Source organism: Arachis hypogaea, chromosome 3 (assembly GCF_003086295.3).
Source record: "Arachis hypogaea cultivar Tifrunner chromosome 3, arahy.Tifrunner.gnm2.J5K5, whole genome shotgun sequence".
NCBI classification, from domain to species: domain Eukaryota; kingdom Viridiplantae; phylum Streptophyta; class Magnoliopsida; order Fabales; family Fabaceae; genus Arachis; species Arachis hypogaea.
Window position 1 is genome coordinate 23,966,110 of NC_092038.1, and position 21,457 is coordinate 23,987,566.

Consider the following 21,457-nt stretch of genomic DNA (forward strand, 5'->3'; position numbering starts at 1 on the left):
ATGAATTAGTTTTGTTCTCCATTTTCTTACTCCTTCTTCTTCTTTGTTTATATTTTCCTTCATTCCTCTTTAGCAAAGGAAAGAAAATAAAGTTGAATGAAGAAAAAAATGGACAATGATATTAGTATAAAGAATAAAAATATTACACCTTAATATGATGAACTTTATAATCGATATTTTTATTATAGATTAATATGTTATATAAAATAAGTTTAGTAATATTAGAATCATAATCCAAAAACACTATAATTAAAGAAGTTGTAATTTGGATATTTATATTATAGATCTATATGTTACGAAAAAATTCGTTAATATTAGAATCGTAGTCCAATTCCACTCTAATATGAAAAAGTTTTAGATTGGATATTTATGTCCTAGATTATATGTTGTCTAGAATAAGATTGTTAATGTAAGAATCATAGTGTACTTGCTCCTTGATATGATGAGTTGTCATTGTAATTAATATTCTTTTTTGGTTGCACTTTCTCGTACTTAAATTCATTTCGTGTTATAATTGCAAACTCCCATATTGTCGTAGACGAGAAATCTGTCAGAATGGAATTTAATTCTAAAAAAATTGTAATTACAATAATTAAATATTATATTATTTAATATTTATAGAGGTATAAATTATTAGATGTGTGAGTTTGAACTCACGATATTTTATATTAAATGTGTATAATGTAGAATAAATTATAATTGACTTATCAGGACTAATATAATTTAAAATAAATATTATTAAAAGATAAGCAGATACAATAATAACTACATTCGATCTAGATTTATTATTTTTTAATATTATTTTAAATTGAATTTAAATATGATTGTAGAAGCAATAAAATCATTTGTAAAAACGGATTCATTTCTAAACATGCAATTTTTGCAAATGTTCAGTCAAAATTTAATTACACAATAAATTATTCTAAAGTATGGTTGGTTAAACATAGTTGAGAATATTTTTGGTAGTTGAAAAGTTTCTTGTGAAACTTAGTCCATATAATTTGAAACAATGTGTCAAAAAAAAAATCATCAGTTGCTATGAAAAAAAAACGTATTTGTCTACCATGGAAAGAAATTACTATATTTAATTTACTCTAAGATCTTACTATAATTAACAAAATTATGTAAAAATTTTACTATAAAAAATTACCCTAAAAAATTATTAATTTTCTTAATATCTTACTATAATTAAAAAAAATACACTAAAAAAAGTAGTTTCATGCATATTACTATAATTTAAAAATTTAGTCTAAAATATTAGTCATTTTCCTTAGCATCTTAGAATAATTAATCATATTAACCTAAAGAATTACTAATTTCTCATATTATATTCCTATAAGTAACAAAATTACTCTAAAAAATTACTAATCTCCCAAAACATACATGTTAATATAATTAAAAAATTACTCTAAAAATTACTAATATTTCATAAGATCTTACTATAATTAATAAAATGTACCTAAAAATTACTAATTTCTTATATAATATTACTATAACTAATAAAATTACCCTAAAAAATTAATCATTTTCTATACAGGTTAATATAATTAAAAATGTTACTTTAAAAAATTATTAATTTTTCTTAATATCTTCCTATGGTTAATAAAATTAACCTGAACAAATTACTAATTTGCTATATCATATTACCATAATTAGTAAACTTACTCTAAAAAAATTAAATTAAAATGCGTAAGAAACTATTTAATATAATATTACAATAAGGTTTTTAAAAAAAGTTCTGCCCTATTATCTAATAACAACAGCAAAAAATTTAACTACGTAACAATAATAAAAAAAATTGATTTATACTAAGTATTGTACACAACACGTATCAAAATAAATTTTTTAATCAACATCATAGAAATTAATACAAGAAAAAATACATATAAAAAGAAAATTTACACGTGAAGGATATCCAAAATATTCAACAATATAATCTTTAGTACGTGTGTATTACAAACCATCTTTTTCTTTTTCCTCTGTCCGAGCTTCATTGATTTTTCTTGAAATGTTTGAAATGAAGTGGGAAGAATGATGTAGCCTCGTATATCGAATGACGGTCATGGGTGGTCTTCTCCCTCTTTTATGAACGCCACACATCAACATCATAGGAAATAGATCTTTTAAATTTTGGATTTCATTTTAAAAGATAAAGTATAATTTTTTATTATTTATTTTATAAATAAAAAAATATATATAAAAAATGAAAAAATAAAAAATTATATTTTATTTTTTAAAATAAAAAATATAAACTTTAAAAGATGTAAATTCACAAAATATAGTCCTCACAAATTTTTTTTGTTTCCGTCAGGTGGCCAAAAATTGCCCCACCGATTTCATTGCTTGTCAGTAGTTAAAAATCAGCCCAATTAATTTTGTTATTGTTCACCACATACAAATAAAACACCATAAAGCACTATTTTTTTTGTAGAGTTTAATTAATATGTATCTTTTACCTAAAGACACACATTAAGGTTACTAATTGAAATTTTTTTTTACAGAAAACATAGAAAGTTTAAGTATCCAATGCATTTGTTATGCATTGTTAAAATAAAAAATTTAATAACTTTTACTAATAATTCAACCTTACGAGGATTTAAGAGCAAGTCTAAATTTTAATGTTAACTTTCATTTTAATTTTATTTTGAGATTTATAAAATATCATATCAATATTTATAGAATCAGATATCATAAATAATAATTTAAGACTAAATATAAGATTTATCATTTCAATATTTAGTCTTAACTCAATTTAAATTTTATATTATTTTTAATTATTTTATCAAAATAATTATATAAATAGTAAAAATTTATTGATTTTTCATTAAGGTAATACCGTTTTTTAAAGTAAAAATAATCTCATTTTATCTATCAACATGCTTTAATTACAAATCTTTTTACTTCTTGTAAATATCAAAAGTAATACTTTAAAAGCATCCATTAGAATTACTCGAACATACTTCATATATTTTTGAAAACGTTTTCTGATGTATCTTAAATTTAACTTGATATGAGAGAACCTAACTTGCAAATGCTATATAAACAATTTAAGTTCTTAGATTGATGTTTAATCCAATCTGAGTCACTTAGTCTTGAAAAGACTTGTGAAAGAATATCTAACGGTGTGTTTGCTTTGCATTTTATTTTCTGTTTTAATTTTTAATATTTTATATTTTCAGAATGTTATGAAGAAAAAAGAAAAAATAAGAAGTAAAAGTAGAAAACAAAATTTTATTATTTTCCCTTTTTTCTTCACTAAATCCTGAAAATAGAAACATTGAAAATCAAAACGCAAACCAAACACACCATAAAATTCTTAAATTAGTGTTTGATCTAATGTAAGTCACTCTTAGTCTTAGTTTTGGAAAAGCTAATGAAAAGAATATCTAAAGTTCTTATATTGATAGTTGATCTAATTTGATCAATGCTTAGCCTGTCAAGGCTTAAGAAAGAATATTTATTTGTATACTCAAATAGTGAAGTCACGTTTTCTAAAGATTGCAACTTGTTCTAAAGAAAAAGTAAATTTCAGAAGAAAACTTTAGGACTGTTATATTACAAGAACATTACTTGAAGATGATATAATTTATACAGATTTTTTTTTTTTTCATGAAACTTATGACATTTACAAGGTAAGGAAATTGCGATTTATTTCTCTGACTTGTATACCACCTCATGTATATTGAAGCAAAAGGGAGATCAACTTAGGACGGGAAAATAAAACAAAATAGAACAAATTACGTTACCAAATTATTCCACATCTTGGAAGTAAGACAAAATGATCAATTGCTCTTCTCCAGAGTCCAGACAATTCAAGCTTCAGGAATGGGAGGTAGAGGCTCCTGAAATTAAAAAAAAAAAAAAGTTGTAGGATTATAAGCATGACTATACCACATTGATAAGTTAGAAATACAACATGAAGCAGAGAATTCACTGAATTACCTCAGCCAGCCGCAACTGTCCGTGGTGTACATTAGAAGATTTAACAATGATTTCCCACTTAGGATCAGCTAATGCTGTCTTGGAAGTTTGAGTTCGAGCATGAGTGTTGGTGGCAACATTAGACCATGTGGGTAAATTCCTCGAGGAAACTGCAGGTAAAGTGCGTTTTAACCAAGATTCTGAAGGAGCTTTTGGCAAAGGAAGGGCAAGAGGAGTCTTTGCAGAGTTCACATTTGATGTTTCTCTACATCCTAAACATGTAAGCAATTTTCTTTCTAAGCCCATCTTTCCATCACTTGCCATGTTTAAGCTTGCCAAAGTATTATTGTCATCCTGGCTAGAGCTTTGAGCACATTCTTGATCGACAGATTCGGTAGCCCCGTGGATCTTTGGATCAACTTCTGAATCGCCAGTCAACTTCAAATTCCTCTGTGACATGGGATTCATAGTTTGGTCCTTATAACTTCTCTTACTGCCAGGAAATCGAGATTGTGATTCTGTTTGCTTGCTTCCAATGATTTTTTGACTTGAAGTCACAACCAACTCATGATCTAAGTTATTTTCTTTGTAGCCAGTTTTTGTCAACCCTTCCTTTTCCAAGTATGTGGTGTTGGAATTGTTTTCAATTTCCACCTTCATATTATTACTAGAATTATCAGAACAAAGAAGGCGAGAGGAATCAAGAGACATTAAACTTTCAGGAGTTAATCTTGTCTTCTCATCTGCAATATCCACTGGTTTGCAATCTTCAAGTGAATAATTTATAATAGGATTCTTATCAATCACACTGTCATTTCTTGAAGTCTTGAAATTATCCCTTCGTTGATTGACTTGATTTATTTGACCCTTAATTTCAGAAGAACATGAAATTGAAGACTTAACCTTCCGTACAGAATCGACATATAGAGTTTTCTCAACAACAGGGCTTTCACAGATAGATTCGAATCGAGTTCTCTCAGCAGATGAAAAATCGCTGCAACCTCTTCGATGTGGATCAATAACATTATTAGATTTTTCAGGAATACCTGCAGAATCTTTCTCTTTTGTGAAGCCAGACTGAGTACCTGCTAAACTTTTTCCATAATTAGCAGTTCCAGTATGCTGCAGAAAGAAGTAAAAAAAAAGGTGAATATAGATAAAGACGAAGTGAATACCAAAACATAAAGTACGTAGTGACCAATTAATACCTGTTTTGCGGTTGTTCTCTGAGATGCACCATGCATTCGATGGACTGGAGAATTCAGAATCCTATCCTCCATTCTTAATCCTGGCATTGGATTCAAAAGGCAGAAACGAGGAAATAGCCCGCAAACTTTGGGTGCAAAGTTCTCAGCAATGTCATTATCATCGCTTTCATATTCGCTTTCTTCCCTACCAATATTTTGGGCATAATGTGGCATGACATTTTGCCATTTGGGGTTAAGGGGACGAGGCTTTTCTCCATTTACTACTTTCTTTACCAGTCTTGGCTGTTCTTTCATAACAAGAGGTTTCTTAGAGGTGTATTGAACTTGAGATGTTTCAGAAGCCATTGCCTTCGCTGCAGGCAAGAACCTCCCGATCATGAAATCACGAGCCTGTTGATCAGCTGAGAAACTCGTGGACAGTTGGACCTCTTGCTCGTCCCATGCACTCAAACCACTGACACTACAAGTCATGAAGAATGATTCTGTTCTAGAAAGTGTATCAAGAGCATCTTGATATGTCTCGTCCCCATCATCCGAACCAGAACTTGTCTTTTCCTGAATTATCTCTTTTATGCTTTCATGTTTCGTCGTCACCTTATTGTCCGAAGAAGAGCAACTCTGAGAGCTGGAAATGCTGCTTCCTATCCCGGACTGAGTAACTAATGTAGCTTTAGGAACTTTATCAGAATCTTTCTGTTCAACCTTTGAGGCCCTCCCAGGTGGAAGCTTTGGAGTAATGACATGTCGTTCGAGAAGCAGAGTTTCCGATTTACCTTCTTCCTTTGGCCTCCCAGGACTCTTCTCCCACACAAAGGGAACGGTTCCGGGATTACTCACAGGACCTGATTTTAACTCAGATTTATATACAGGAAGAGGAGGTAGTTTGGGTGCGGATGACTTATTGGTTTTCCTTTGACTGTCGCTTTCAGATGCCACCACTGTTGATGAGAATCGTCTTACTGATAAAAGTGGCTGATTAAAATCTAACTGCTTTTCTTCCATTAGAGTTTTTAGAATCATATAATTATTTTCTGCAAAACAAAACTGAAAATATAAAAAAATTGAAACTTGAATATGAGTATATGACCTTCCAGATTCAGATACTTGCAATCAAATTAATAAAATGAGATAACCTCAAGACAATTTACATATAAAAAAATGTACATAGAACACCAAAACCCAAAGTCAACTTTGCCTGATTTAGCACTCATATTTGACGTTAACACGCGGTAAGAAGCTAAGATTGAACTTGGGTCTTAGTCATGACATTACTTCATAGTTTTAGGGTTTTTTATTTTTTAGTTTATAGTAGGGTCAATCTTGTACAGTTTAACTTATAAAATTATATAATTGCAATATGTATAACATAGGAGAAAATCCCCAATCCCGTTCTACAAGATGGGAAACAATTTAAGCATTATTGGTAAGAATGATACAATCTTACGCTTATGAAATTGACTTAAAAAACTACTCTGAATTGTGAAAGTAGACAAAACAAATCAAATCAAATCAGCATCATTAGATTATGAAAATAGCATTAATCTAGAGTATGCAAGAAGAAGCCTTAATATATAATCTTCGACTACTGAATCTTATTGCATCCAAGCCAGTTCCTAAATCAGAGCCAATTCAAAGAACGTTTACAGTCAACGGGAAGCACACACACATCAGTGAACTGCAAACACCAGCTTCATTAATCAAAGACCTTAAGCTAAAAATTAATAACAAACATTCACCTAAATAAATAAAGGATTTTTCAATCAAAGAAGAAGCGCGTCCAATGAAATTTTTAGTGAAAGGCATTAGAATTGGAATTCAGAATTGGTAATGAAATTCAATTCCATTCCCCCCTCTACGATTTTCTAATCAAACAATCAAGTTTTATTGTAGCATTCATCGCTATTACCACCCTCGAGAAACACCGACACCGAGAGAGAGAGAGAGAGAGAGAGAGAGAGAGAGAGGACCTCAGGAAAAGAAGAAGATTATGAAATTTGACTTTTCTTCTAAGTCTGGAAAGTTGATTGAAAGCGACCTACACTCCAAAGCTTAGAAATTCAGGGAATATAGAACAAAAGGAACCTTCGTGTACAAGAACATGGGGATGAAGAGACTAGAGAGGAAGTAGGAGAGAGAGAGAGAGAGAGAGAATAAAGTAGTACTTTTTTGCCTTTGATTCTTGCAGGGTTTTGTTTATTATTGTTGCTTAGTTTGGGTGCAGTGCAGAGCAGAGGAGAGGTTAACAGCTGGTGCCCCAAAGTGTTTGCAAATTTTGAAGAAACCTTTTCATTCATTACGTTTGCTTCTTTATGCATTTTCTTTTTCTTTTTCTTTTTCTTTTTTTGCTAGAACTTAATTTTGATATTGGAGTTTGTATTCGAAATGTTGGTAGAAATGAATCAAATGACAGTGCTACCAAAAAGAAAGTCGGTGTAGTAGTAACTAACTAAGAGGAAATTTTACCGTTGGGAGTTGGGACTACGGGAGTGGCTGGAGCAAGGTGTTGAAGACTTCAATCCGATTCAGACCCAAACATATTTTTCAGTTTGAATTTATTATTTTTATCTTTCGTCGTATTTAGGTCGAATTTGGACCATATTATTTTTTGTGAACAATAATTAAAAAAAAAGAAAAAAATAAAAAGACAACAATTATTTAAGATTCTGCATTAACAGAAGAAGTCTTACACTTAGAAGTTGTAGCTAAACTACTTTGTCGTCAACAACACAAACTCCCTCTTTATTACAATATCTTGATATTAGCTCAAACATGCCACGGAATTCGATGGTCCCAAAACGTTTGGATCATTAAATGGTCACATAATAAAATATGTTTTTTAAGTTTTTAATAACTGCTAAATAGTCCATTTCTAATTTTAATTACAGATTAATCCTATATATTTTATTTAATTATAAAAATTATTTTTTATTTTATAAATTATTATTTTATCATACATCTATTATGTTTATTAATAATAAAAAATAAAAACAATCGATTGAATTTCAGGTTTTCCATAACTCAATCGATTTATAAACCATTAGTCGCAGAAAAAAATTTATTTACGTCACATTTCAATCGATTGAATGATCATACCAATAGATTGAATGCCGCTATTAAAATGATATATTGAAGGTTAATCGATTGATATGATAATACAATCGATTGCTTCCTAAAAAGAAACAAGTTATTTATTTGTGTTGATTAATCTTAGCAAATTAATTACAAGAGAAAATCGCAGATTAAGAAATGTCGATTATCCCAACGACGAACCCCTTGGAGGAAAACTCTTCCCTTGCACTGCCACAACTGTCACAGGAGGACCCCTTGTTCGTGAGCAAAGACGTGGATTGGAAGGAGACGGCAGAAGCGCATGTGTTCAAGGCTGATATGACGGGTCTGAACAAAGAGGAGGTGAAGGTTGATGTTGAAGAAGGCGGTGTGCTTCAGATAAGCGCCGAGAGAAGCGTACAAAGGGAAGAAAACAACGGTGATGCCATGCACCGCGTCGAGTGCGCCACTGGAAGATTCTCTAGGAGCTTCACTCTTTCTGCTAATGCTAGAATGGATCAGCTCAAAACTTCCATCGACAATGGGGTTCTAACTGTCACTGTCCCCAAAGACGACCTCAACCTATTGCATGTTGTTTCCAATTGACTACACCAAACTCAATCGATTTATAAACCATTAGTCACCTGATTCAAAATTTATAAAAACGATATGCACGATTCAAAATTCAATCGATTGGATTATTCTACCAATCGATTGAATGCAGAAAAAAACTTATTTACGTCACATTTCAATCGATTGAATGATCATACCAATCGATTGAATTGGAATATACTATTAGTCATGTACAAAATTCAATCGATTGTATTGTCATACCAATTGATTAAACCTTCATATATCATTTTAATAGCGGCCTTCAATTGATTGGCTGATATAAACAATCGATTGAATTATAAAAAACTCACGTTCTAGTCATTGTTCAATCAATTGGGTAATATGACCAATCGATTGATTTTTGTTAAAACCATACTGCATTGAAATTTAATCGATTGTTTTTTTAATCCAATCGATTGATTTTCTAAGAAACACGATTTCAAAATCTTCGACAGATGTAATGGATCAAAGAAAAATTTTTAATCGATTGGGATTGTCAAAAAGTTATTACGATCAATAGAAGATCTAATTCGTTATTGTTTTTGTTTTTTATTATTAATAAACATAATAGATGAATGATAAAATAATAATTTATAAAATAAAAAATAATTTTTATGATTAAATAAAATATATAGGGTTAATTTATAATTAAAATTAGAAACGAACTATTTAACAGTTATTGAAAAACTTAAAAAACATGTTTTGTTATGGGACTATTTAATGGTCCAAACGTTATGGGACCATCGAATCCTTTACCCTCAAACATCACTTCTCAATTTGTTCTTATCTTCAAATGAAAGATCCTTTTAACAATTTCTATTTTACAACGTCGATAAGATAATCTCCACCTAGACACTAGGTTATATGTCTCGGGACAGTCAAACTCACACACCACGAGTTTGATTCCGGATTCAGCAGCATAATGCAATCCTCTTCATATACTCCAAAATTTTGTTTTAATGATATTAGCACTATTGATTTGATCTGCTTCTCCCATCACCTAGTTGCTAGAATTATTGTGTAAACACTATCTAAAATCAGCATTTTCAATCAACATTTTTATACTACTATCGCAATTAAGCTTAATTGTACTAGATTCAAGGATGCTCCAATTAGAAGGTTTCATGCTACACGATGAATGGACTTCCGGGATCATAGTAGCATTAAACACAATAATCCACATTCTAGCTCTAAATGCAATCTCACCATAGGAGCTAAAGAAACCATAAAAAATACCACCATTTCTGTCTTGCCAAATAACCCACACCACAACTGCAAAGATATAGCTGATGTCATTTTTGAGACCTTGCTTGAACCAATTGAGCAGATCCTAATAAAAAAAATTGACATCCGAGAATCCCATATAACCCCATACCAGCTTCACCGCATCGTAGTCTCAAAGACAATGCATAATTGTCTTTGAAAGATGGTTATATCTAGTGCAAATATTAAAAGTAAAGAGATTTCGTCGAAAGTGTAGCTGCTAAGTCAGTAGAGAAGATTGGAGACAAAGCCACACTAAAAACCTCACTTTCTTTGGTATATGAGTTTTCCATAGCCAGACCCAATTAAGATCATCATCCCAATTAACTTTTTTTTAGCAGCTACTCATATCCAGATTTAGCTAAATATAAATTGGAAGAAGAACTTGTCCACATTCAACCTAAATCACCATTTGTAGCACAAAAGGGAGAATAACTCAAAATATCATCCTTTAGTTTATCAAGAATAAAAGAATAAATTCTTTTCAAATACCAAGAATCATTCTCTTCCTTGATTCTCATGTCTGATTCAACAACAACAACAACAATAACGAAGCTTTGTCCCACTAGGTGGGGTCAGCTACATAGATCAAACGACGCCATTGAGCTCTATCATGTATCATGTCTAAGAGAGACCATTTACATGTAGATCTCGTTTGACCACCTCATAGATGGTCTTCCTAGGTTTTTCTCTGCTTTTCACCCCTTATCCATCTTCCATCTCATCCGCCCTCTTGACTGGGTGCTCTGTCAGTCTTTTTCTCACATGTCCAAACCACCTGAGATGTGATTCTACCATCTTTTCCACAATAGGTGCTACTCCAACTCTCTCTCTCTTATATATTCGTTCCTTATTCTATCCAATTGCGTATGACCACTCATCCATCTCAACATCTTCATCTTTGTCACACTTAACTTATATTCGTGCTCCCCTTTGGCCATCCAACATTCTGTACCATAAAACATAGTCGGTTTGATAGCAATGCGATAGAATTTACTTTTAAAGGCACTTTTTGTCACATATAAAACTAGATGCACTCTGCCATTTTGACCAACCTGCTTGGATTCTATGATTTACATCATGTTCAATCTCTCCATTATCCTATATGATGCACCCAAGATACTTAAAACTTTTAAATTTTTGTAGGATGTTTTCTCCACTTTGTATTAGGGTTTTTCCTTCGGCGGCTGAACTTACATTCCATATATTCTGTCTTGTTACAGCTTATGCACAGACCATACACTTGTAGAGCTTCTCTCCATAAATCTAACTTCTTATTAAGGTCTTCCCTTGACTCTCCCATAAGGATGATATCATCGTAAAAAGCATGCACTATGGCACAGGCTCTTGGATATACTCTGTGAGTACTTCCAAGACTAATGTGAAAAGGTATGGACTTAAGCATGATCCCTAGTGTAATCCTATACCAATAGAAAATTCTTCTGTCACACCACCTTGAGTCTTGACACTAGTTGTAGCACCATCATATATATCTTTAATTGCATGAATATATGTGATCCTTACTCTCTTCCTTTCCAAAATCTTCCATAAGACCCAATTTGTCACCTTATTGTACGCTTTTTCCAAATCAATAAACACCATATATAGATCCTTTTTATTACTACGATACCTCCCCATCATCATTTTTAACAGGTATGTATCTTCAGTGGTGGATCTTCTTGGCATAAAACCAAATTGGTTCTCTGTTACTTGTGTCTCTTGTCTTAACCTCCATTCTATCACCCTTTCCTATAATTTCATGGTATGGCTCATGAGCTTGATCCTTCTATAGTTTTTGTAACTCTGTATATCCCCCTTATTCTTGTAGATAAGTACCAATGTGCTCTTTTTCCACTCATTTGGTATCTTCTTTGAACTTAAAATCTCATTAAAAAGTTTGGTTAACCAACTGATGCCTTTCCCTCCAAGGCACTTCCAAACTTCAATCAGAATATTATCGGGTCCTACTGCCCTGCCATTTTTCATCCGCTTTAGAGTTTTTTTACCTTGAAGTGTCGAATCCTTCGATAGTAGTCCAAGTTTTGATCTTCTTCTCATGCATATGCGACCAAGGCTTGAAAGAGTATTTTATCCTTCATTAAATAACTCGTAGAAGTAGCTCTTTCACCTTTCATTGATTTTCTCATCTTGAGCCAAAACCTCTCCGTCTTTATCCTTTATGCATTTAACTTGATCCAAGTCTCTTGTTCTTCTTTCACGGCTCTTTGCGATTCTATATATACCTTTTTTCTCCTTCTTTCGTGCCTAAAGACTGGTAGAGACCCTCATATGCTCTTGTTGTTGCTTCACTTATAGCCACTTTTGTCTCTTTCTTAGCCGCAATATATTTTTTCCAATTATCTGTATTCGGTACAAAGACCACTCTTTAAAGCACTCCCTTTTTGCCTTTATCTTTCTTGTACACTGGCATTCCACCACCAGGACTTCTTGTCTCTTGGTCCTATCCCTCTAAATTCACCAAAACTTTCTTTTGCTGTTCTTCTAATAACTTCTGTCATCTCCCTCCACATCTCCTCTGCGCTTCCATCCCCTTCTCACTTTGTCTATTTTCCTACCCATTTTAGGAAGCTTCTTTGTTCTTCACTTTTCATCCGCCACTAGCTCGTTCTTGGGTTCTTTGTATGATGTCTTTTCCTCAATTTTTGCTCAACGCAAAAATCTATGACAAGCATCCTATATTGTGTTGTTAAACTATCTCTCGGAATAATTTTACAATTAATGCAAAATTTCTGGCTGACTTTCCTTAACAAGAAGAAGTCGATTTGAGAGCTTGTCATGCCACTCCTATAGGTTATAAGATGTTCGTCTCTCTTCTTAAAACATGTATTTGCGATAAAAATGTCAAAGGTTGTGGAAAAATGTAAAATAGTTTTACCCTCGGTATTGACCACCCCGAAACCAAGGCCTCCGTGAATACATCCATACCCAGTCACTTCTCTTCTAAAATGACCATTTAAATCTCTTCATAAGAAAATCTTATCTCTCGAAGGTATGTCTTAGACCAAACACTCTAGATCCTCTCAAAATCTTATCTTGTATTACTTTTCCGAAACCACTTGCGGTGCATAGTCGCTAATCATATGAAAAGTACCTCCTCCCACCACAAGTTTGATAGAGATGATTCGATCACCCACCCTCTTGACATCCACTATGTCCTTCTTCCACTACTTATCCACAATAATACCTGCCTCATTCTTATTCTTCACATTTTCTGTATACCAAAGTTTAAACTCGGAGGTATCCAACTCCCTAGCCTTTGTGCAGACCCATTTTGTTTCTTGTAGGCACATAATGTTAATCTTCCTCCTTGTCATGGTATCCACTACCTCAATGAATTTTCCTGTTAGAGTGCCAATATTTCATGTCCCAAATCTCAACCTTCTGTTGCTCCGACCTTTATCTTTACCTTTTTTTGTGAACTAGCTTATTTACCTTCGTTTGTTCACAAAAATGCGAGAAGCTTTGCTCATTTAACACTACATCCGGACACCGATGCAACGACTCTTGCTCATTTCACACTGTACACGAGCCATACAGTGCGTTGCTTCCGGACAACGACCTAGCTTTAGTGCAATAACATATTTGATTCATTTCATGAAGATTCGACTAAGTGTTTATGTTGGCTGTCGAAAGCCTAACACAACCCCCTCTTTTATCCGGGTTTCAAACCAGCTATGTACCGCAGGTGTAGTATAGGCGGAGTTCATGTTTGATTCAACAATTTCTAAAAATTCCACTTTAGCACCCACTGGACCTGATTGCATCCAATTATCAAACTAGAAAATTTTATTTAATTGAGCCAACTTCTCATGCAAAACCATCACTGAAAATAGCTGCAGCATAAGCAATTGCCTTGCAAATGTGAGACGAAAAAGCATTAATAAACCTTGAAAATATTTCTATTTTTAAGGTACTTGTGAAGCATTAGCTGGACCCACAATTCATCATAGTTATTTCCTAATTGCCAAACTAGTTTTTTCAACAACGAGTAGTTCACCAAGCGAGAGTCCCTAATTGCAAGGCCTCCATATTTTTTTGGAGTAGTTTAAGTCCTCCAAGAAACTAAATATAACCCCCGACTAGTAGCACTATCATTCCAGATAAACTTTCTAATGGTCTCATCAATATTCGAACACACAGAGCTCAGAAAAGACTAACTTGTATTTTATAAATAGGAATAGAAAATAAAACAGATTTGGCTAGGCAAACCTTATAAGCTCTATTGAGGAATCTCCCTTTTCAAGAAACAAGTCTATTTCGAATCTTGTTCGTCACATCATTAAAATCTGCTTTGATAACTCTAGCATACGTGAGAGGCACCCCAAGATATTTTTTCAATGAGTTAACTAATCAGATAGATGAAATACTTGTAAAGAGATCCTTCCGTTACCTGAAAACATTAAGAGAACACATGGCTCGAGATTTATCAAAGTTAACCTTCATACCTAACACCTTACAAAACATTGCCAAAGTATCCAGGACATGCATAACCTGAGACTTCTTAGCCTCACAAAATAAAATAAGATTATCTACAAATAGAAGATGAGAGATGACAGGCCCTCCTCTAGAAATAGCTACTAAACACCAATTACCAGAATCTACCCCCTGTGTAATTAGACAGCTCAAGCACTCCATACAAAGCACAAAAAGATAGGAAGACATTAGATCACCTTGCCTTAAACTCCTTTTTGGTTGGAAACCTTCTAAGCAGTTACCATTCTACATCAAAGCCAGAGAAAAAGATCAAACACAACGCATAATCAAAGAAACAATAAATGGAGGGAATCCAAACATACCTAAAGCTTGTTCTAAGAAGTTCTAATTAACTCTATCCTATGCCTTCTCAAGATCAATTTTAAAAGTTAAGGTACCCTTCTTAGATTTAGTCTTTTTAATAAAATGAAGGACCTCTTGGACAACAATCGTATTATCTGGCGACCTTCTTCCTAGAATAAAATCACCTTGCAAAGGGCCTATGATATCCTACAATAAAGGTCGAAGTCTCTTCACAATGACTTTAGTGATAATCTTGTATAAAACATTGCAAAGACTAATTGGAAAATTCTTTCATAAAAGAAGGATCGATAACTTTTGAAATCAGAACCACTAAAGTTTCAAAAAGTGCACTATCTAGCTCATAACCTGTAAAGGCCCTTTTTACTAACTCTCACACCTCATCACCAACTACTTCCCAATACTCCTTAAAGAAATAAGCCTGAAAGCAATCTGCACCCGGAGCCTTAAAGGAATTCATGCCCATAACAACTCTCTTAACCTTTTATTTAGAAATATCTCTAACAAGACTCACAATTTTCTCTTGGGGTAGAGAGGTTAAATCTTAATTTTTCAAAGCATTAAGATCTATTTTCTCCACATTACAGAATAGATTACTATAAAATTTCACTGCTCCCATCTCAAGCTCACTTTAATCAGTGTTCCATCTCCCATCCTCCAAGAACAAACCTTGAACCATATTTCGTTTTCTTCTAATAACAGATTGCATATGAAAGAACTTAGTATTTTTGTCTTCGTGTCGTATCCACTATTATCTAGATTTCTGAAACCAAAACAATTCTTCTTGTATTAAAAGATTATTATACTCTGCTTGAAGATCAAGCTCTTGCTGCATCAGAAAAATTGCATCCACTTTCTCCATTTTTTGTTGAATGAATGATATTTTCTTCTAAATATCTCTTTTCCTTTTGAAGATATTACTGAAAATGTCTTTATTGAATGAAATGGCATCATCCCTCACTTACAAGAGACACTGAATTATTTCAATTTTCTCTTCTCCCAAGCCTTTTGCACCATATCTGAAAAACCCGGATGAAAAGCCTAAGCTGCTTGAAAACGAAAAGGCTTGCAACCACCCCTTCTCTCATTTCCTTGACATCTAAGCAAAATCAGACAATGATTAGAATGAAACCTGACTAGATTTTCTACATAACCCTCTGAAAAATGGAGGCACCAGTTATTAGTAGACAGAGCTTTATCTAGTCTCTTGGAAATATGTTTGTTTTTCTGCATATGTCAAAACCAAGTGTAAGCCAGACCCTGAGCCCCCAAATCAAATAATACACACTCCTCTAACACATCACTAAATCTATCAGCTCTTCTCGAAAGAAAAGTACCACCTTTAACTTTTGAAGACAACAAAATCTCATTGAAATCTTCGATAGCCAACCATGGTCCCGAGTACCTTTTGAAACTGAAAAAGAGATTTCCATGCTTCCTCTCTCTTACTAGGGACTGGACTTGCATATACAGCGGCACACGCCCAAGACAATCCTCCCCGAGAGAATTCAACACAAACCACTTGAGAACTTTTCGCAACCATGTTACAAGATACTCATGGCCAAGCTAACAGAATTCAAATACCACCACTATAACCACACCTGTTCCTAAACAAAGACAATTTCTATAAAGAACATTAAGTTTCTAAAATAATAAAAGTAGATGACTTAAAAGAATTTATCAACTGTTTCAGATGAATTCGAGCTAGCTTATTATTAGCCCCTCACATTCCAAGCAATGATATTTTCACAATCCATAAAAATAACTTGGATGGAGAGTCACTCCCTCAAGACTATTGTAGAGAAGTGTGTAAGGGTCTTTGCCAATAAACTCTTTTTGTTAATCCCAACTATAGTAATATTTGAAATCTTTACCTCTTCTCCCTTCATACATGCACTAGTAGCTTCTACTAGAGAGCTTTGGAGAGAATTTGAACACATATGTTTGAATTTGCTATGCAATGGAGTACCAAGAGTCTCACCACCATACCATCTATATTAACCACCGATGCCACATGAAAATGGTTCTTGAGATTGGCGTTATGCACTAAAATCGTTCCTGAGATTCTAATTGCACTAATTACGTCCCTAACCCATTTTCCATTAACGACGTGATGACATGGCTTGATGATGTAGACTGTAAGTGACACGTGTCACTCCATGATTTGGCCACGTGTAATGATAGGATGATGTGGTGACCAGACACGTGGCATGCTGATGTGGCTGGTTGTGCTACGTGTCACAATGTTATTTGGCCACGTGTCCATTTATGCCACGTGTCACAACAATATTCGTCCACGTGTCGTCCATTATGTCATTATTGTAGATGCACCAAATTAGTCCCTCACTTTGCATTAAGTGACTCATTTTAGTTCCTGAAATTGAATGTCGTTCACCAAACTAGTCCCTTCACCAGTTTTTTCTCATTTTTTTCTATAAATTCAAAATTCTCAATATTTTTCAATGCATTAATTTTAATTCTATTTTTTCACATGTTAATCAAATAAAAGTGCTTTTATAAAATATTTTTTCTCTTACGAATACCATAACTGCCGACTTGGAGTTGACGTGAAGCCATGAAGGCATTTCAAGCATCTTCACTACTATCTCTGACCTCTTTCAATGCTTTTATAAAATAATTTTTCTCTTGCGGATATCCCTTACCGCCATTTTGGAGTTTATGTGAAGGCATTTCAAGCTTCCCTCATTACCATCTTCGACCTCTTTCGTTTAGACTGCAGAGGTCGGAGATAGTAGTGAGGGTGCTTGAAGTATCTTCAATCTAACTCATTTACACATAACGAAAACGTGTATTTCATAAGAACAAAAAAATATTTATTTTAATTATTGATTTCTTGTTAAAAACACATGTTTTTTATGAAAAAAAAATGAGTCTAATCAATTATATAATTATTTTTTTATAATAACATACTTATATATTACAAATTTTTCTAATCTTAAATTATTCAAAAAATATATATAATTAAAACTAAAATCTTAAAATTTTTTATGAAAACACTTGTATTTAAAAGATATATGAAAAAATGGAAATGAAATTAGTGCATCCAAGATGCTGAAAATTTTAAACTTAAAAAAATAAGAAAAAATTGGTGAAGGGACTAGTTTGGTGCACGACATTCAATTTCAGGGACTAAAATGATTCACTTATGTAAAGTGAAGGACTAATTTAATGCATCTACAATAATGACATAATGGACGGCACATGAACGAATACTGTTGCGACACGTAGCACAAACGAACACGTAGCCAATAACATTGTGATACGTAACATAACTATCCACATCAACATGCCACATGTCACTGGTCACTACATCATTCTATCATTATACGTGTCTAAATCATGGAGTGACATGTGTTATTTACAATCTACATTATCAAGCCATATTATCATGTCATTAATTAAAAATGAATAAAAAATTAATATAATGCACTTTTATAAATTTAAAAATATAATTAATATAATTGAAATCTCAATAACAATTTTAGTACGTCAATCTCGAGACCATTTTGGGTTTAATTCCCATTTGTTCATTGCGTTGGTGTATTAAATGAAGATAACATAGGCCCAGTTTGGGTAAATAACTTAAATAAGTTCTTTTGAAAAAAGAGCTTAAAGTATAAGGACTTTTATTAATAGTAGCTTATAAATAAGTTATTTTGTGTTTGGATTTTTAACTATAAAAGTACTTATTTTAAAGTTGTAGCGTTTGGATAAATAACTCAAAAAATACAATTTTTTAATACAAGAGAATGGATATTAAAATAACGATGATAACAAATAATTTCCATTATTGAAGGTTGATTTTACATAACCAAATCACTAAGATTACAATCGATCAGGCAATTGATTCTTTATTTGTTCTCTAATTAGTTCCATTTTTCTAACACTTTCAGCATTCGGTTCTTCCCACATAATATCATTAGAAACTGGTTCTTCTACTTCACCTTCACCTTCACCCATAAGATTAAAATTTTCATGAAATTCTTCAAATTGTTCATCACTTGTGTCATTTCGTCGAATAAAATTGTGTAAAGCCATACAAGCACCAATAATTCTAACTTGTGTGTCTAAGGAAAACGATGGCATGGCACCTAAGATTTTCCATCTTGCTTTACAACATCCAAATGAGCGTTCAATTGTACATCTAAGGCTAGAATGGTAATAGTTGAATACTTCATTTCTTCCTCTTGCTCTGGGACCCAATCTAAAATGTGAAAGATGGTATCTGTGACCTTTATAAGGACCTAAGAACCCCATAAAACACGGATAGCCAGAATCTACCAAGTAGTACTTATCTAGCAAAAATTTAGTGCACCACAAATCAGTTAATAAAAATAAAGAGTTTAATCTAATATAAATAATATCAATCTCAAATATGCTAACCTTTAGGAGAAGAGGGAAATGAAGACTCTGTCTACGCACAGCTTGATTGAAAATTTTAGTATCATGTGCAGATCCCTCCCAACCTGCCCATACAAATGTGAAACACATGTTAAAATCACATACTGCCATCACATTTGTAGTTGTAATCTCTTTTCTACCAAAGTATGGAATTTTCTTATCGGCAGGAACAACAACAGGTATATGAGTTCCATCTATTGCACCAATACAATTTTTAAAATATGGATAATATCTTTCATCATTTTTAATTTCCACTGGAGTATCTGTAAATTGTGGATCAGTTGGTTGAATAATATGTTGAGCAAGCTTGCAAACAGCATCCAATACATAATGAAATTGTCTAGAAATAGTTTCTCCTGAATGTTGGAATCTCTCTTCTGTATTACGTATTGAGCCTGGTTGTCCAATGATATATAAAAATATACCTACTTGTTCATGAATTCCAATCCCTTTTGTTGTCTTCAGATTGTAAGTATTTTGTAAAACATCACAGAGATGAAGGAACACAAGCTTTTTCATCCTAAATTACTGGTAGCAACGAATAGGATGCCCATTTAAAAGTTCATTTACCCAACTACTTCCTGTCAACCTTGAAGTTCTTCGTGGATTTTTCACAACGTACTTTAGAAAATAATCAACACAAGTTGCGATTGTTATTAAAGTCATTGTCTTCTTCTTACGTTTGGCTGCGACCTTTTGTTTGTTTTCAAATTCTTCGTCTGACACATTTGTATTTGATATCAAACTTTCAGTTGACGAACTTTCAGTTGAGCTGTTAGATATCCTGTTATACAAATATTTTAAACTAATATCAAATAAATACTAGTTCACGTATTAAATATAAAATAGCAAATAATCATAGAAAATAATTAAAAAATATCATCATAGAAAATATTTTTTGAACAACACATAAATATATTAAAAAGAGACATTCTAGCAAAAAAAAAAATTTAAGATCCAGACACATCTGCTAAACTATGAGTCTTCAACCAACCAAGTTGTAAGGCAGAATCTTCTAACCCCATAAAAATCTCTCTATTTGACCTTTTTGCCATTAGTCTTGTAGCTATAAAAAATATATCACTCCCAACTTCTAGTCTAGGTAATTGTTTGAGAACAGCTAAACAAGTAGATATACTTGGTACGTTATTTCTATGAGCTATTTCGTTGGTCTTTTCTTCTTCAAACACATTAATTATACGTTCTAGTTGAGTTGAAAGTTGAGAGGCTCCAGACCCTTTTCCAACCTTTCTTCTCTTTTGTCTCATTGCACTAGAAGGCGTTGATTCATCATTTAACTCATCTTCTAAACCTTCTTCCTCATTACCAGTATCTTCGTCATTATATCTATCATTATAACTATCATTTATATCTTCAGAAGGTGCCCATGCACCTACACCAGTAGCTACAACATCTTTAAAAAGGAACTCCATTTCATCAAGATGTTTTGGACCTTCTTCTCTAAATTTTGCCACATCAGGATTTTCCTATGAGACCACAAAATGACAATTAAAAATCTCTTGATAAAATTCATATTTCTGAAATAGTTTTAAAAAATGCAACATACCTGAATCTTAGCATCCCACCAATCATCACTTGCTTGTATAGTCTTCTTAATAGGATCCCAACCAAAACCGGTCTCTTTTCCTTTTAGTTTAGCCCATAGTCCCCATTCTCTTTTCATAGCCTCCCACTTGTTTTTAAATTGTTTAGACTCATAATTTAAACCAGTCTCTTTCAAGAATTTTGTTTTTAAATTTGCCCAACCAACTTTGTTAAAATGTGTTCCAGGTCTATTTCCAGCCACCATCTCTTCTTTACATATTTTTATGAATATAACAGTATTTCGTTCATTCCAATCAGTTTTAAATTTTCTTCCGGACTTGCCACTTTCATGAATTTGTTGGGGAAGAACATAAAAAAAAGAAAATTATAAAACTAATTATATAGATAATAGCAAGTTGTATAAAAATAAAATCACATATAAAAAATAAAATTAAAATCACATGTAAAAAAATAAAATTAAAAATGAGATTTCATAGTATACAAAATGTTCAATACAAATTTAATAATAAAAATATAATGATAAAAGGATAAAAAAAATACCTGGAAGGAATATATGCTGGTTCAGATGGAACGGAAGATGGTGGTGAAGGGTCAATCCTTCC

At 32.6% G+C, this 21,457-nt stretch overlaps 2 protein-coding genes across 11 annotated transcripts; one reads left to right on the forward strand and one right to left on the reverse strand.

Moving 5' to 3' along the window:
* Positions 1–3,526: 3,526 nt before the first annotated feature.
* Positions 3,527–7,796, reverse strand: LOC112789898 (uncharacterized). Of its 10 annotated transcripts, none has more exons than XM_025832043.3 (5): positions 7,292–7,653; positions 7,097–7,164; positions 5,130–6,160; positions 3,943–5,043; positions 3,527–3,842 (listed from the first exon to the last, which is right to left on the reverse strand). In XM_025832043.3, the coding sequence occupies exons 3-5, from the start codon at positions 6,147–6,149 to the stop codon at positions 3,813–3,815; spliced, it is 2,151 nt and encodes a 716-aa protein (XP_025687828.1). In that variant the 5' UTR covers positions 6,150–6,160; positions 7,097–7,164; positions 7,292–7,653; the 3' UTR covers positions 3,527–3,812. The 10 variants fall into 10 exon arrangements, with proteins under 10 accessions (XP_025687828.1, XP_025687827.1, XP_072088698.1 ...); XM_025832042.3 differs by having other exon boundaries at positions 5,130–6,173; positions 7,292–7,504; XM_072232597.1 differs by lacking the exon at positions 7,097–7,164 and having other exon boundaries at positions 5,130–6,173; positions 7,593–7,796.
* Positions 7,797–8,375: 579 nt separating this feature from the next.
* Positions 8,376–8,783, forward strand: LOC112774884 (18.1 kDa class I heat shock protein-like). Its single transcript, XM_025818479.1, has one exon. It carries the CDS (start codon positions 8,376–8,378, stop codon positions 8,781–8,783), a length of 408 nt encoding a protein of 135 aa, XP_025674264.1.
* Positions 8,784–21,457: the final 12,674 nt, after the last annotated feature.

Coding starts and splice junctions, on each gene's coding strand:
- LOC112789898 (XM_025832038.3), bottom strand. CDS start 7,444: ATGCATAAAGAAGCAAACGTAATGAATGAAAAGGTTTCTTCAAAATTT. Junction 6,174..7,291: donor CAAGAATCAAAGGCAAAAAA/GTACTACTTTAT, acceptor TTATATTTTCAG/TTTTGTTTTGCAGAAAATAA. Junction 5,044..5,129: donor AGAGAACAACCGCAAAACAG/GTATTAATTGGT, acceptor TTCTTTCTGCAG/CATACTGGAACTGCTAATTA.
- LOC112774884 (XM_025818479.1), top strand. CDS start 8,376: ATGTCGATTATCCCAACGACGAACCCCTTGGAGGAAAACTCTTCCCTT.